At 46.4% G+C, this 14,555-nt stretch overlaps 1 protein-coding gene across 1 annotated transcript; it reads right to left on the minus strand.

Annotated features, from left to right (window-relative positions):
* Nucleotides 1-1,725: 1,725 nt before the first annotated feature.
* Nucleotides 1,726-2,661, minus strand: LOC112107350 (olfactory receptor 51G2-like). Its single transcript, XM_024201007.1, has one exon. It carries the CDS (start codon nucleotides 2,659-2,661, stop codon nucleotides 1,726-1,728), a length of 936 nt encoding a protein of 311 aa, XP_024056775.1.
* Nucleotides 2,662-14,555: the final 11,894 nt, after the last annotated feature.

Below are 14,555 nucleotides of genomic sequence, written 5' to 3' on the forward strand. Positions count from 1 at the left end.
CCATTGGTAACACATCATACTCTGGCCAAGTCCCTGAGGATGGGGGCCACCTTGGACCCTGAGGAAGCCCTGCAGGCACCCTGCTCTTCCCGCGAATGTCCTCTAAGATCCTTGCAATGACTTACTCTCAGCATGGAATACTTAAAACAAGAACCCCCTTTGTGGGGTCGCATTAATTCAGTTTTCTCCAAACCACAAACTCTCCTACCCTTACCCTATGGCCTCATCCTCCTCTTTTACTCAGCAGCCTCTGCACCGCCCTGCTTGCTGGGCTCAGCGTTGGTTCAGTCTTGCCACACCCCTTTGCTCCTCCTTTTCCCCCTCAAGCTCCGCCTCCTGCCCCATCTCTTCCCACTAGGCCCTGCCCCCTGCTCCTCTACTTCCCCGATGCTCCGCCCCCGGCCAGGTCGGAGCTGGGCTGTGGTAAGAGCTACCCCAGGAGTCCAGGCTGCTGTGTGGAGCCCCAGAATCTCCTCCTTCCCTGGGTTGTACATCCTGGGGGTGGGGACACAGGCTGGGGGCTGCTCTTGGGCCCCCAGCCTCCTGTCCAGAGGAGGTGGACGGTCTGGAGCTCCTCACAGGGGTTCTGGGTCCTTGGACAGCTCTTATCATGGCCTGGCTCTGGCTTGTGCACTGGAGAGGGGGCAGAGCCTCGGGGGAAGAGGAGAGATGAGGGGTCATGGGGGAAGAGATGGGGCAGAGGGAGGTGCCTCTGGGAAGAAGATTAGTAGGAGGTAGGGCCTCAAGGCGGAAGAATGGGGGAGGGGGGAGGTCTCAGAGGGGATGAGGCTCCTGCATGTGTCCTGCTTTTGCCTTTTGAAAAGGTGGTCACCCTACAGTGAATAGGCTGGGCTGGGATAGGAGCTAGCCGTGTCTCTGTGGGGGAGATGAGGCCCATTTCCCTCCCTTTGCAAGCAGCTGGGGCAGGACAAATGGAGAGGACAGAGAGGGAACCTGGGCCTGAGTCTCTTGCCAGGTCTCCTGTGTGTCAGACCCTCACTCACACACACAGCTCTGCTCTGCTTCGGGGGCTTTACAGACGGATGGGGGTGGGCTCAGCACATGCACAGTGTACAGTGCCATCAATGGGGGAGGGGCTGACTCAAGGCTTCTTCTGGGGCTCCTGCGTTAATCACGACTCTGACACAACTCAGTCACAAACATCTGGCTGAGGGCGTAGAGGAAAGGTGGGTGTCTGTGCCCCTTGAATAGCCCCTGTCCACAGCTGGTGAAGTGCCAATGGATCACGCAGCACCAAAAGTGCTCAGGAAGGGCCAGAACTGTGACTGCAGAACAGCTCTGCAGATTTTTTCATGGCTCTTGGATGTTTAACCAGAGACGGGACAGTGACAGACCAGGTGTAATGGGAAACAACATCCACCTCCCTTCTCTTTAATGACTGTATCAACAAGAATTCTAAGGTCGGAGCCTCCACTGATACAGCTCATTATGAACCAACATCCCACTGGTCCCCTGGCTCACCCCGAACATAGTCACTTTGTACACGCTGCTGCCTGTCTTGGTCACCTTCCCCCAGTGTGCTAGCCTCCCTCACCAACACCTCTCCCATGGCTCCAGGCCTTAGAACCCATCTGAACTTCTCTCTACAGTGTGGAGGTCAGAAGCTCATGTCATCTCGGATGTAAAGGTCCAGGACGGAATAGGTGGCCCATGTTTTTCATCTCCCATGTAGCCAATGCTGGAGCCTGGTGATGAACTGACCCTTCACTTGATGAACACCCTGATTATCCTCGCACAAAGGTGTTTGCTTTTCACGCTGTACACAATGGGGTTCATCAGGGGTGGGACCAGAAGGGCGATGTAGCCCAGAAGAATCTGAAGCAAATGAGAAGAGCTATTCCCAAATCTGTGTATCACAGAAAGGCCGATCTCTGGTGTGTAGAAGAGCAGGACGGCGCAGAGGTGGGAGACGCAGGTGTTCAGGGCCCTGAGGCACTCCGCGTGGGATGTGATGCTCAGCACTGTTTTGAGGATCATCACATAAGATAGCAGGATGAGCAGTGAGTCCAACCCCACCGTGGAGACTATTATGAACAAGCCATAGATACTGTTGACTGTGATGTCCGAACAAGCCATCTTCATGACCTCCTGGTGTAGGCAGTAGGAATGGGAGAGAACATTGGTTCGACAGTATCGGAACCGTTTCAGTAGAAAAGGGAGTGGGAATACTACGGCCACCCCTCTTAGCACTAGTACCAGTCCCATCTTGGCTATTCTCGGTGGGGTTAAGATGGAAGCATATCTCAGTGGGTCACGGATTGCGATGAAGCGGTCAAAGGCCATCAACAGGAGCACGGAGGATTCAATTTTTGAAAGCGAGTGGATGAAGAACAGCTGGGCAAAACATGCATTGGGGCTGATCTCCCTAGAGTTAAACAACAATATACGCAGTGTCGTCGGCATGGTGGCTATCGATAAGGCAAGGTCTGTGATGGCCAACATGGAAAGGAAAATGTACATGGGCTCATGGAGGCTTGGATCAGTTTTTATGATGAACAGAATGACTGAATTTCCTACTATAGAAATACCATATATTAAAAAGAAGGGGATAGAGATCCAGAGATGGACGTCTTCCAGCCCAGGTATCCCAGTGAGAAGGAACTCTTCATAGCTGAATTTGGTGTTATTGACAGCTGACATAATGTACTGGGCAGGTCTGAGGAGTTCTGAACTTTCCTTCCTGAAAGGAGAAAGAACTGGAGACTAGATGATATTTAACAAGACATCTTTCCGCTCTCAGTGGATATTTAAAGACAGCAAAGAGGTCAAGGAAGATCAGCAAAAACATAGTCTTGAATTTACACCACTGATAGGAAGATAGGCATTGCCAGAGTGGATCAGACCTGCAGTCCATCTAGCCCAATATCCAGTGGTCAGTTCCAGATGCTGCAGCGGAAGGTGGAAGAAGCCCGGCAATGGGCAGCTATAAGATATCGTGCTCCCATGGAATGTTACCCCTGATACCCACTAGTTAGGCATATTTTGTGGTGTAAATCAGGAAGAGTTTAGAACAATTCCAAGACTTCTCACTACTGCAATTAGATTTTCTGGTTACCCATATAAACATCCCGTCCCGCTTTCAATCCTGCTAAGCTCTTGGTACCCTTGATATCTTGTGGCTTGGAGTTCCGCAGCCTACTTAAGCAGTGTGTGATTTTATAATTGTAACCTTCCCACAGACCCTTTCTGGCAGTGCTTCTATATCCTGTGAAATTTCCCAAAATCTGGGAATTTTTGAGTAAAATGTTTCAACTTGGGAAATTGGGAATTTTCATTCAAAACCTAAATAATCCTGGGAAAATTTCATAAAAAGTAAAATATTTGCGCTTCTTTTAAATTTCCCTCAAAATGCGTTCTTCGATTGGTGAATATTTGTCATGTGATTTTCATAATCGGGCTGTGCTGGCTGCTCTCCTATTGGTGGTGCTTCAACGTACTATATCATGAGGGCTCAAGTGAAGTGACAAGTGCGCACATGCACTCACAACAAACCAACCTCAGCAACAGCTGGCTGGCAGGTAATGAGGAGATGGTTATCAAATTTATCTTCTAGGTAAGATTTCTTCCAATAATTAAATATATTGCAATACTTAATGATTATGATTAGTTCCTTGATCTGTCATTAAATTTCTAAAATTTTGTATTTCGTGCTTGCAGTTGCACAGAGAATGTGGACCAGAGCTTTCAGCTGTTCATCAATTTTTAACAGCACCTTCCTCCAGCCAAATATTAAATATCTTCGCCTACTGTGTTAGGTAATAATATATAATATGTTCCCTTCTTTGATTTAAATATAAATTGAAATATACATTATACTAATTATCACATTCCATTATTTCAGAGATCACTTTCCATTTTTTATCTAACATAAAAAATGAATAAAGAGACCGGTAAGGCTGGTGAGAAGAGGAAGAGGAGTGCAGGAGTAGAAAAAGATCCGTCCACGTTGAAACGAAAACAATGGGATAGCCCCCCTGACAGAGTATTGAAGACTCGGGGTGAACTTCCACCAAAAGAGAAGCCATCTACTTTCAAAAAAGCCTTTCAAGACTCATGGCTTCAAGAAGGTAAATACAAAGACTGGCTGCAGAAAGTAGAAAACAATCATTTTTTAGCTTATTGCAAATGTTGTGATGTAAAAATCCGGGCAGGTACTAGTGAGTTAGATAAGCACGCTAATGGTAAAAAACATAAACAAACGGTTGCGACAGTATCTAATACAAAGAAAATTGATAATATGTTTAATAAACAAGATTGTGAAATTAAAAAAGCACAAAAATGCGAAGAGCAAGTTAAAAATGCAGAGATTAGAATGGCCTGTTACTTTGCTGAACACAATGTCAGTATTCAATCTGTAGAACACTTGACTGAAGTAGTTAAAAAATGTTTCCCTGATTCCAAAATTGCTGAGGCTGTAACATTAAAGGAAGATAAATGTACTGCTATAATGAGCAATGCTTTGGTGCAAACTGAGACTGAGGAACTTGTAGAAAAATGGAAAGTTAATGAATTTAAATTATTCAGGTCAATTCATGTTTGCAAATATATCTGAACTGGCTAAAAAGGTTTTCACATTACCGCATTCAAATGCAGCATGTGAAAGAATTGTTTCCATGGTAACTGACATAAAAACCACATAAATAAACTGTATGACAACCAAACCACTCCATTCTAGTGAAGTTATAAGGTCAGCTTTGAAAGCAAAGCAAGAGAAATGTTCTAATTTTGTAATTACTATTAAGCACTTGTATTTACATTGTAAAAATATGTACAGTAAAAATGACAGTGATAAAACTAGTAAAAATATTAATGATGGTAATGATGTTCCTAGTGATGACTCAGACCATGAGTCGGAAAATGGATAAAACTCAGAGATTATAATAATAAGGAAAATTATATAAAAGAGTGTTCTTTGTTCTTTCTGTTTGCTTTTTTATCTTATTTTATGATTATATGTTTACTTTTTATTTTTTCAATGTAACTTGGTGTACAGTACACTGCAGGGCACATGCCGTACTTATTAATACTTTTGTTTTTAAAATAGTGAAATTTGTTTAAAATACATTGTTTTCTATCATTTCAATCCTGCTCCTCATGTGTTAAATATTTTATTTACTGTATAAGTAACATAAGTTTAAAATTGAAAAACATGTCTATACATATAAAAATTATAATAAATGTGCAATATCTAGAATGAATCATTTGGATATAATAATATATATTATAGTTATTAAAAACACACATATTTCGTTCCTTTGAGATTGTGAAATAAAAAACTTTATCTGGGAATTTTTCACCAGATTTGGGAAATTTTTAGCACTAGGTTGGGAAAAGTTGGCATCACGATATAGAAGCACTGCTTTCTGGCCCTCCACTTCTGAGTGTGGCCCATTGTATCATGACATGTGTGTAAACATATGACAAGTGCACGGTGGAAACGGTCATGATATTTATCTGCCCTGCATGGAAGCTATATATAAAAGTGTTTCATTGTGTCATTATATGTATTTTTTTCTATTTTCTCCACTCCTGAAAGTTCAAATTTTTCCACTGCCTCTTTGCAGTACATGCAATAAATTCTTAGGGACAAGTTCCTAATTCAATAATATTGATTTTAACTGCATCACTCCAGATTTACATGTGTAAATTCAATACGTGTGCTAATCCCCAAGCATCCCTCCAAGAGAAGCTGAAATGCTTTCCCTGGCCAGCGTTGACTGAATCCAGAGAGTTCGATCATCCTACAGACTTCTCTTCCCCATGCAAGAGTCTGTAGATATCTGGGAAGTTACAAGCTAACGCAGACAGTTACTTCAGCTGGGCGAGGAAGGGGTTGGCGTCACAAATGGGTGCATAGTGGAAACACTAGGATTGCACTAATATCCAGTTGAGTGTGCAAGTTACTTTAGCTATGCTCGTATAACATGTGATAGGCGTTAATGATATACAACCACTGTTACACTCCCCTTTCCTCCACCTCAGCTCTACTCTTTGCTGAAACACAGACCAGTGGTCTGGTCTCTCGTGACATTTTGGAAAGTCTTGCACAAGTATTGCAGAGTTATTGAGTGCACGACTCGGAATATAAGTGTTAGAAACAGTTTCTGGTCACTTACCAGGAGAGAGTATCATATAGCTGTTCAGTGAACAAAGAGTTAATAGCACAAACCCATTGCAAACAGTATGTGGAGTACTTCTGAAATAATTTCTAAAGCAAAAGCCATTAAGCAGTAAAGTTATCACTGCTCCTTCCTGTAGAGATTCCAACAACTCTGCTGCTGGCTTTCAATAGACATGCATGTTATGGTGGGAGGGATACCTCAGTGGTTTGAGCATTTGCTTGTTAAACCCAGGGTTATGAACTCAATCCTTAAGAGGGCCGCTTAGGAATGTGGGACAAAAATCAGTACTTGGTCCTGCTAGTGAAGGCAGGGAGCTGGACTTGATCTTTCAGGGTCCCTTCCAGTTCTATGAGATAGGTAAAGTTTGGTTTGTAATATTTGTATTACAATGAAAAGTTTTTGCATAACATTTACACATCTGTACTTTAGTACACACATGTCAACCCATTCTTTTCCCTCTGATCTTCTTTCAGAGATGATTACTCAGGTTAGAGTGGGACTTCAAATGTAGCGTCTGTCATCTGGATTTCATGACAACCTGAAAAGATCACATTCAGTTGCTTGTCAGTAAACAAATGTAGCTCCTCTGTCCCTGGGTTAATAGCTGACTGGTTCTCCTCAGGTTCTCTTCTGTCAGTCTGTGACCTGTATCTGGAGTGGTAACAGGCCTTGGGATCAGTATAGAAAATATTCATTCCCTGAGCTCTCACTCTCCAGTATGTAGTAACCCCAGCACCTGTTATTCAGGCACGATGAGGGTTTGCAGGAAGTGGATTTCATAGTCAAATGTATGGACATAGAACTTCATTTCACCAATGAAAGTAGTCTGTTGCTCTCTCTCTCTCTCTCTCTCTGACTGTCTCTGTCCTGTATTCATAAAATCCGTAGCACCTAGGAACGGTATTGGGACAGACAACGTTGCCATAATGAATGTGTATGTTAAGCCCAGTTGTTGGGATGTTTGCTATAGAATTATATTTGGTTAACTATTAGGATGTTTATGTTATGGCTATATTGGGTGAAACCAGTGTGGCTCTTCTTCCAGTCTGCTGGAAAACAAGCAGGAAGGGAAGCAACAGCTGAAGAAAAGTCATCTCTCAGTCAGCACTTCAGGGAGGTCGAGAGACAACACTGGAGCTACAAGCTGTGAGGAGCCCATTCTTGGGCTCCCGCCACGTTACACAGCTTGTTTTGCCAGGGCTGGGAGTCTGTCCAGAGCTGGGGTAGCTGTTGCTGAGAAGCTCTTCAGACTGACAGGCACAGAGAGCACTCGGGAAGTCTGAAGGGCCTGGGTCCCCATCAGAGAGGGAGGGTTTGGGGTCAGAGACGTGAACAGACTGTTGTTTGAAAACCCTCTTATTCTCCCATGTTACACTTTCTTCCTGATGTTCAGATTAAACAGTATTTTGGGTCAAGAAGGCTGGCAGGTCACTCTTCTCACCACTAGTCACGAACTCCTAAAGGGAAGAACCACAGGTACCGAACGCACTCGGACCTGTTCGGCAATCACAGTGGTCAGGCAGTGTGCTGTAGCCCTGGGACCAGTCTGAGGGTGGAAAAATGGAGGGATTCAGCCCAATCACAGGGAAGGCTACAAGGCCTGACATCTGGCACTCAGAGACCAGAGAGGCAGCAGAGATGCAGGTAGCCCTGTAACTGTGAGGGGTATCTACAGCGCAGAAGTGCTGGAGTCCTCAGACAATCAGGAAATAGAAATATGCCCTATTGGACCTGTTGCCACAGAGCAACACAGCTCTGAATTCCTGCCTTCACAATTAAGTCAGAGAATAAAATTTTTGAAAATGCATCTGCTGATTAAATTTTTAGGAGCAAATAAACCTGAGGCCATTGGGGAACTAGTCACTGATATTCCGTGGGGTCTCCTCTCACTCAGCCCCTGGCAGGATCGGGCCCAGAGCACACGACACCTCTAGAAATGGGACTCCTTGAGAAATCCTGACTCGGGGCATCAGGGTTTTAACACTCGGAGCTCGCTTTGAATGTCAGATTTCTGTGTAGCTTGAATAGCCCACCGTGGAGCATGGGCAGATGTCGGGGAGGGGTTCCCAAACTCCCCAGTGCTACCAGCCCTCCAGCCCCATCACTGAGTCACCCCGACAGCCCAGCTGAGTCCTCTGGTGCTGCACAGAACATTTGCAAATGGAAACAGCTTGCAGATTTTACACTTCATTTCACATTTTAAAGATAGTGAAACCTGCCAACGTACCCAGTTCCTGCTAGAAGGGGAGCCGCTGACACCAGAGATCTTCACCCTAAAGGACAAGGAGTCATCGGACAGGTTGCACAGGCAGCATCTGTTCAGACAGGGAGGCAACTGTCTTTATGAAGCATGTTCGCACATTCCCTTGGGGGCCACTTGGCAATCAGGGAACCTCTTCTCCTTGGCTTAGTCTGCAGCAGCTGTAACCCCCGTCACAGCCAATGGCAAACTGCAAGAGGCCAAATCACAGGGGACGTGGGGTGATGCTGCCCAACTGTACTGCAGCGCAAGCCCTGCTGCAGGCTCTACTCCTGGAATCCGGGCTTGTTACCACTGTTCGTATGGTTCTGATTAGTCACTGGGCTACCTTGGGGGCACCCGAGTGGCAACAGTGTTGCTGTCACAGTTGCGATCTTGCTGAAATAAAATTAAATATAATAATCTAGGACCAGTTTTCTCCCCACCAGCCCCCTTTCCTACATTACAAACCCAGGGTGTAGGCCAGGGAAGGGAGATTCCACAAGGCTATGTGTAAGGCTGACAAACCCCAGTCATTGGCGGGTGGCTAACTAGGGATCTCTGATTTTTAGCTCATGCGATAGAGCCTCATGCACTAAGCTCCAGAGATCCCTGGTTCCATCCCACCCATCAACAATTGGGCCTGTCAGCGTTACCAGTGGGGGCTCATCTGGGATTTCAACTGGGAAGACTCTGAAGCTCTGGACAAGCTGCATCAGCTAGGGGAAGTATGTAACCCACACACCTCTGGGGTGTGGTGCTCTGTCCCATCTAATGGCACTGAGACCACTTAGTAAGGGAGAGAGAGTTAAATGAGTCTGCTCTACAGCCTTAGCTAAGAGCCAGTTGCCTTTTTGCTCATGCGGTAGAGGCTCATGTACTAAGCTCCAGAGGTCCCCTGTTCGATCCTGGTGACGGGAGTCTGTTGGTATTACAAGTGGGGGCTCATATTATATCTCTCTCTCCGGTGTGGGGCGCCCTGCTCACATTTTTATGATCATGAATCCTGCTTGTGGCATTTTCCCTAATTAATGTTGGGTGACTTCCCTACTTTCATTACAAGTTTCTTTTCCACACTCAGACTCTGTGCTTGTGAGTGGGGAAGTATTGCCTCACACAGGTGCCAAGGCATGGGGCACAATTTCCCCAGGTTACTCGGTGGGGGCTTCAGCCACTTCTGTGTTGTATTGTTGAAAAGGAACCCCTAGAGATTGAACCCGGCCCTGGTTGCTTCCCGTTCCACCTGACATGCATCTGACGAAGTGGGTATTCACCCACAAAAGCTTATGCTCCGATACATCTGTTAGTCTTAAAGGTGCCACAGGACTCTCTGTTGCTTCTGACAGAAAGGTGATACCTGTCAAGCTCCATCTTAAAACCAGCTGGGTTGTTTGTCCCCCGCTCCTGTTGGGAGGCTGTTCCAGAACCGCCCTCCTCAGATGGTCAGAAACCTCCATCTCTTTTCCAGCCTCAGTTTAGTCCTGGCCTGTTTCTACCCATTTGTTTGTTTGCCAATATTGTCCTTTAGCTTCAGGAGCTCACCTCCTCCCATGATGTTCCCCCCCCCCAATGTACTTATACTTTAAAATGAACTTATATATCAAAAGTTCTTATCCCTGCTCAGCCAAGCTCTTCCAGTCTCCTTGAAGCCAGGCCCTCCATTGCTCTGATCATCCTAGCAGCCCTTCTCCTCACCTGTACCAGCCTGAATTCATCTTTCTGGAATAGGAACGACCAGAATTTTACAGTTTGCCAGAGGAGATCTCACCAGTGCCTCATATGAGGATATTAATATTTCCCTATCTTGCCTGACACGTTATTGGATCTCATCTGCCTTGTTCACAGCCGCATCACATCAGTGGCTCACAGTCACCCTGGGAATGACTAATACACCCAGGTCTTTCTCCTCCTCTGTCGTTTCCAACTTACCCTTGGCTGTATAAACAGGAGTATAGTGAGTAGAAGTAGGGAAGATTGAGACCTGAGTTGATGACAGTGGACAAGCACTTTCACACAGACGAAATACCAGTTGCTAATGGGCTCTTTAATCTAGCAGGTAAAGGTATAACAAGAACCAATGGCTGGAAACTGAAGCCAGACAAATTAAATTTGGAAATGAGGCACACATTTTTAACAGTGAGGGTGCTTAACCAGTGGAACAAACTCCCAAGGGAGGTGGTGGATGTGACGAGTTGGATCACAGAAACTCCCTGGGGCTGCCAACTGATGTGCCAAGACTACTTCTGCCCCTGCTTTCCTTGCCCTCGCAGCTTGGGACTTCAGTGCCCTGCCTGGTTTGAGCCAGACATGCTAGCCTGCTGCAAACCCAGACCCAGGTCTGAGCCACGTCCCCTAACAGCTGTAGGCTTAATTGTAAGCAGGTTAAGAAGTGTTCCTGTCTTTAACACTCAGATGCTCAACTCCCAATGGGGTCCAAACCCCAAATAATCTTATACAGAGTAAATTCATAAATTGTTCGCCCTCTATAACACTTATAGAGAGGTATGCACAGCTGTCCCCTCCCCTCAGGTATTAATACATGTTCTGGGTTAATTAATAAGTAAAATGTGATTTTATTAAATACAGAAAGTAGGATTTAATTGGTTCCAAGTATTAGCAGACAGAACCAAGTGAATTACCAAGTAAAATAAAATAAAACCCGCAAGTCTATGCCTAATACGTAAGAAAACTGAATACAGATAAAATCTCCTCCTCAGAGGAGTTCCAGTAAGCCTCCTTTTACAGAATAGGCTCCTTCTAGTCTGGGTCCAGCAATCACTCACACCCCCTGTAGTTACTGTCCTTTGTTCCAGTTTCTTTCAGGTATCCTTGGGGGTGGAGAGGCTCTCTCTTTAGCCAGCTGAAGACAAAATGGATGGGTCTCCCAGGGGTTTAAATAGACTTTCTCTTGTGGGTGGATACCCCTCCCTCCCCCAGTGTAGAATTCCAGCTATAAGATGAAGTTTTGGAGTCACATGGGCAAGTCACATGTCAATGCATGACTCAGAACTTACAGGTAGCAGCCATGGTTCACATGCTACCTTGAACATTCTCATGTAGACTTCTTATGTGGATTGGAGTCTTCCAAGATCCATTGTCCATTAAATGCTTCTTAACTGGGCACTTAACTTGCACATTCCTTTTTCAAGAAGCTGACCAAATGCTTTCCTAAGGCTACTTAAAAATCAAGCAAGTACGCAGCCAATATTCATAACTTCAAATACAAAAATGATACATACATACAAATAGAATGAATAGATTCAGTAGATCATAACCTTTACAGAGATAAGTTACATGGCATATGTAGCATAAAACATATTCCAGTTATGTCAGATATACATTCAGAAGCATATTTCCATAAAGCCATATGGGGTGCACCATCACAGTGGATTCTCCTGATACCTCCAAACCAAGACTGGATGCCTTCCTGGAAGACACGCTTTAGAGGAACACAAGTGATGTGTTAGTCAAACACAAGTCATTGGGCTCAATAGGGGGATAAAAGGGTGAAATTCTGCAGCCTGTGCTATACAGGAGGTCAGACTAGATCTGTGATTCTCACACATTTTTGATCACAACCCCTTCTTTGTGTCTGTAGTAGTTTAGAGCCCCCTTTCACCACACACATACGTATACTGATATATATGTTTTTCATTTTTTGCTGCTGTTGCACAATTGAGACAAGAATTCAGTGGAATAAGAACAAAAGCAAAACTGTGACTGTGGTCCCTGCTTACAATGAAATGTGCACACCGCGCCGTAGCAAATGGACCCACGTACAGATGGCAAAGACTTTGTATAACTCTATGCAAGAGTAATGCCAACAGACCCTGGTTGTCAGCGGGTAGGATTGAACCTGGGACCTCTTAGTGCATGAGCATCTACTGCATGAGCTAAAACCCAACAGGTTCTTAGCTAAGGCTGTAGAGCAGACTCATTTTATCTCTCTCTATAAGTGGTCTCAGTGTCACTAGACGGGACAGAACACCACACCCAGGAGGTGTGTGAGTTACACACACTTAACAGAAATCTGTCAAAATACACAGCACCACCTGGAGTCAAACACACAGCGCCGTCTGAGGACTGGATCTGTCTAGAGAAATCAGCTTAGCTAGTTATTCATTGCTGGGGGTAAAATGTGCACAGGGAAGCTTTTTCCCTAAAGCTCTCATGCCCCCCCGGATACATTCTGCAACCCCCCACGGGGGCCTGCCCTACCAGTTTGAGAACCTCTGTACTAGATGATCTAATAGCTCCTTCTGGCCTTAAATCTATGACTCTAAGAATTATTGCCTTGAGTGAATCGTTATCTTGGATGCAACAAGAACAAGTTGCTACTCTGAATGAAGACAGGCCCTCAACCAGGATATGCACTGGTCATGAAGAATTAGGATTGTCAGAGTAAAACTGGGATATATGGTTTCTTTACCCTCTAAACGAGTCATTTCCTGTCCCCCCTGCCACCCCACCCCATGGCTGGCAGTACTCCCCCTCCTTAGGCCAGGAGGCCTGTGCTCGTCAGGCCTCATACCCGCATTCTCGAGCCCCTAGACTTCATTGGTGCTCACCCTTACCTGGCCCACTAGACTGCGTAGCCTTACAGGCCAAAGTCTACACATTGCTTTGCGGCCCCGTGCTTACTGGGCCCGGGGCTCATAGACTGCTTAGCCTCTCTGCCCCGATTGCAAGAGGGAGCCTACTCATTGGTTACTGCCCCACTCTGGCTGAGGGACTGGGACTCAAGGACTACTAAATCTCTCTGTCCTGCTTCCAGATCAGACCCTACCAATTGTTGGTTGCCGTACTGTTCTGCCCGGCCGTAGGACCGGAACACTAAGTATAGCTAATTCCCTGCTTTCAGCTCCCCTGTGCAGGTATATGACAGCAAGGAGGCGTGGTCTCCCTCAGAGACTGACAAGGAGGGACAGACACACAGCCTACAGCCCCTTTCTTGTGAAGCAGCCTTTTCTCAAAGCCTCCCGGTGTGAAACTGGGCCCAGTCACCGTAGTGATCAGCCATGTGCGTGTTACAGGGCCAAGGTGTGGAGCTGACCTTTGCCCTCTGACTGCTTTCTCCCAGCCAGACTCTCCAAGGTCTGGTCTTCACTACCCGCCCGGATTGGCGGTAGAAAATCGATCTCTCGGGGATTGATTTATCGCGTCTTCTTGGGACACGATAATCGATCCCCGAATCGATGCACGTACTCCACCAGCCCAGGTAGGAGTAAGCGCCGTCGACGGGGGAGCCGCGGTGGTCGATTTGCCGCCGTCCTCACAGTGGGGTAAGTCGGATCAGATACGTCGAATTCAGCTACGCTATTCCCGTAGCTGAATTTGCGTATCTGAAATCGATCCCCCCGCATAGTGTAGACGTAGCCTAAGATGAGGCTCCTGTGTCTGTTGGGCCATTGTTTGTCAGTTAGACCCATTCAGCCTCAATGGCTGGCAAACACCGGTCCGGTGACTGTGCTGAAACACTCAGGGACTCGGTGACACTCAATCTCTCCCCTCAGAAATCCACTACCTACCCCCCCTGTCACCGCCGAGCACCCCCATCTCTGCCACGGACACCAAGGTGCTGGAGTCACAGGGCTTCCCTCAAGCCAGCTCTCACAGGAAGCTTTGATAAGAGGCCTTTTATAGACATACGTCAGAAGTGTTGCATTTTGGAACCCTGACGTAGTCCTGATCTTAGGGTCTCAGAGTATCTGAGCACCTTGAATGTATTTATCCTCCCACCACCCCTGTGAGGCAGGGCAGGGCTATTACCCACCTGTGCAGAGACTCAGAGACACCCAATGGCTTGCCCATGGTCACACACAACAAAAGAATCAAACCCAGCTGTCTTGAGTCGCAGAGCCATGCCCACACCACAGGACCAGCCTTCCAGCCATCTGAGCAGTGGCAGGCCCGGCTGGATTCTCTGCTGTGCCAGCAGAGCTCCCCCGTGTGCTGCAGAGAGCGGGGATGGCAAGGAGCCAGTTACAGGGGTTTGATTCACTGGCCAGTTATCCCCCTGCCACAGCGGAGTTTAGAGCTGGGCTGACCTCCGCCCATTTGTAAAGGCTTCCAAGAGCACAGCACATTCTGGCCAAGTCCCTGCGGACAGGGGCCACCAGAGAGTGCCCCCTTGGGGCCTGAAGTAGCCCTGCAGGCACCCTGCCCTTCCCTCT

Source organism: Terrapene carolina, unplaced genomic scaffold, assembly GCF_002925995.2.
Source record: "Terrapene carolina triunguis isolate 2854851 unplaced genomic scaffold, T_m_triunguis-2.0 Scaffold511, whole genome shotgun sequence".
Taxonomy (NCBI): domain Eukaryota; kingdom Metazoa; phylum Chordata; order Testudines; family Emydidae; genus Terrapene; species Terrapene triunguis.

What these genes read in the sequence shown, in the direction of transcription:
- LOC112107350 (XM_024201007.1), bottom strand. Translation starts at nt 2,661, where the DNA reads ATGTCAGCTGTCAATAACACCAAATTCAGCTATGAAGAGTTCCTTCTC.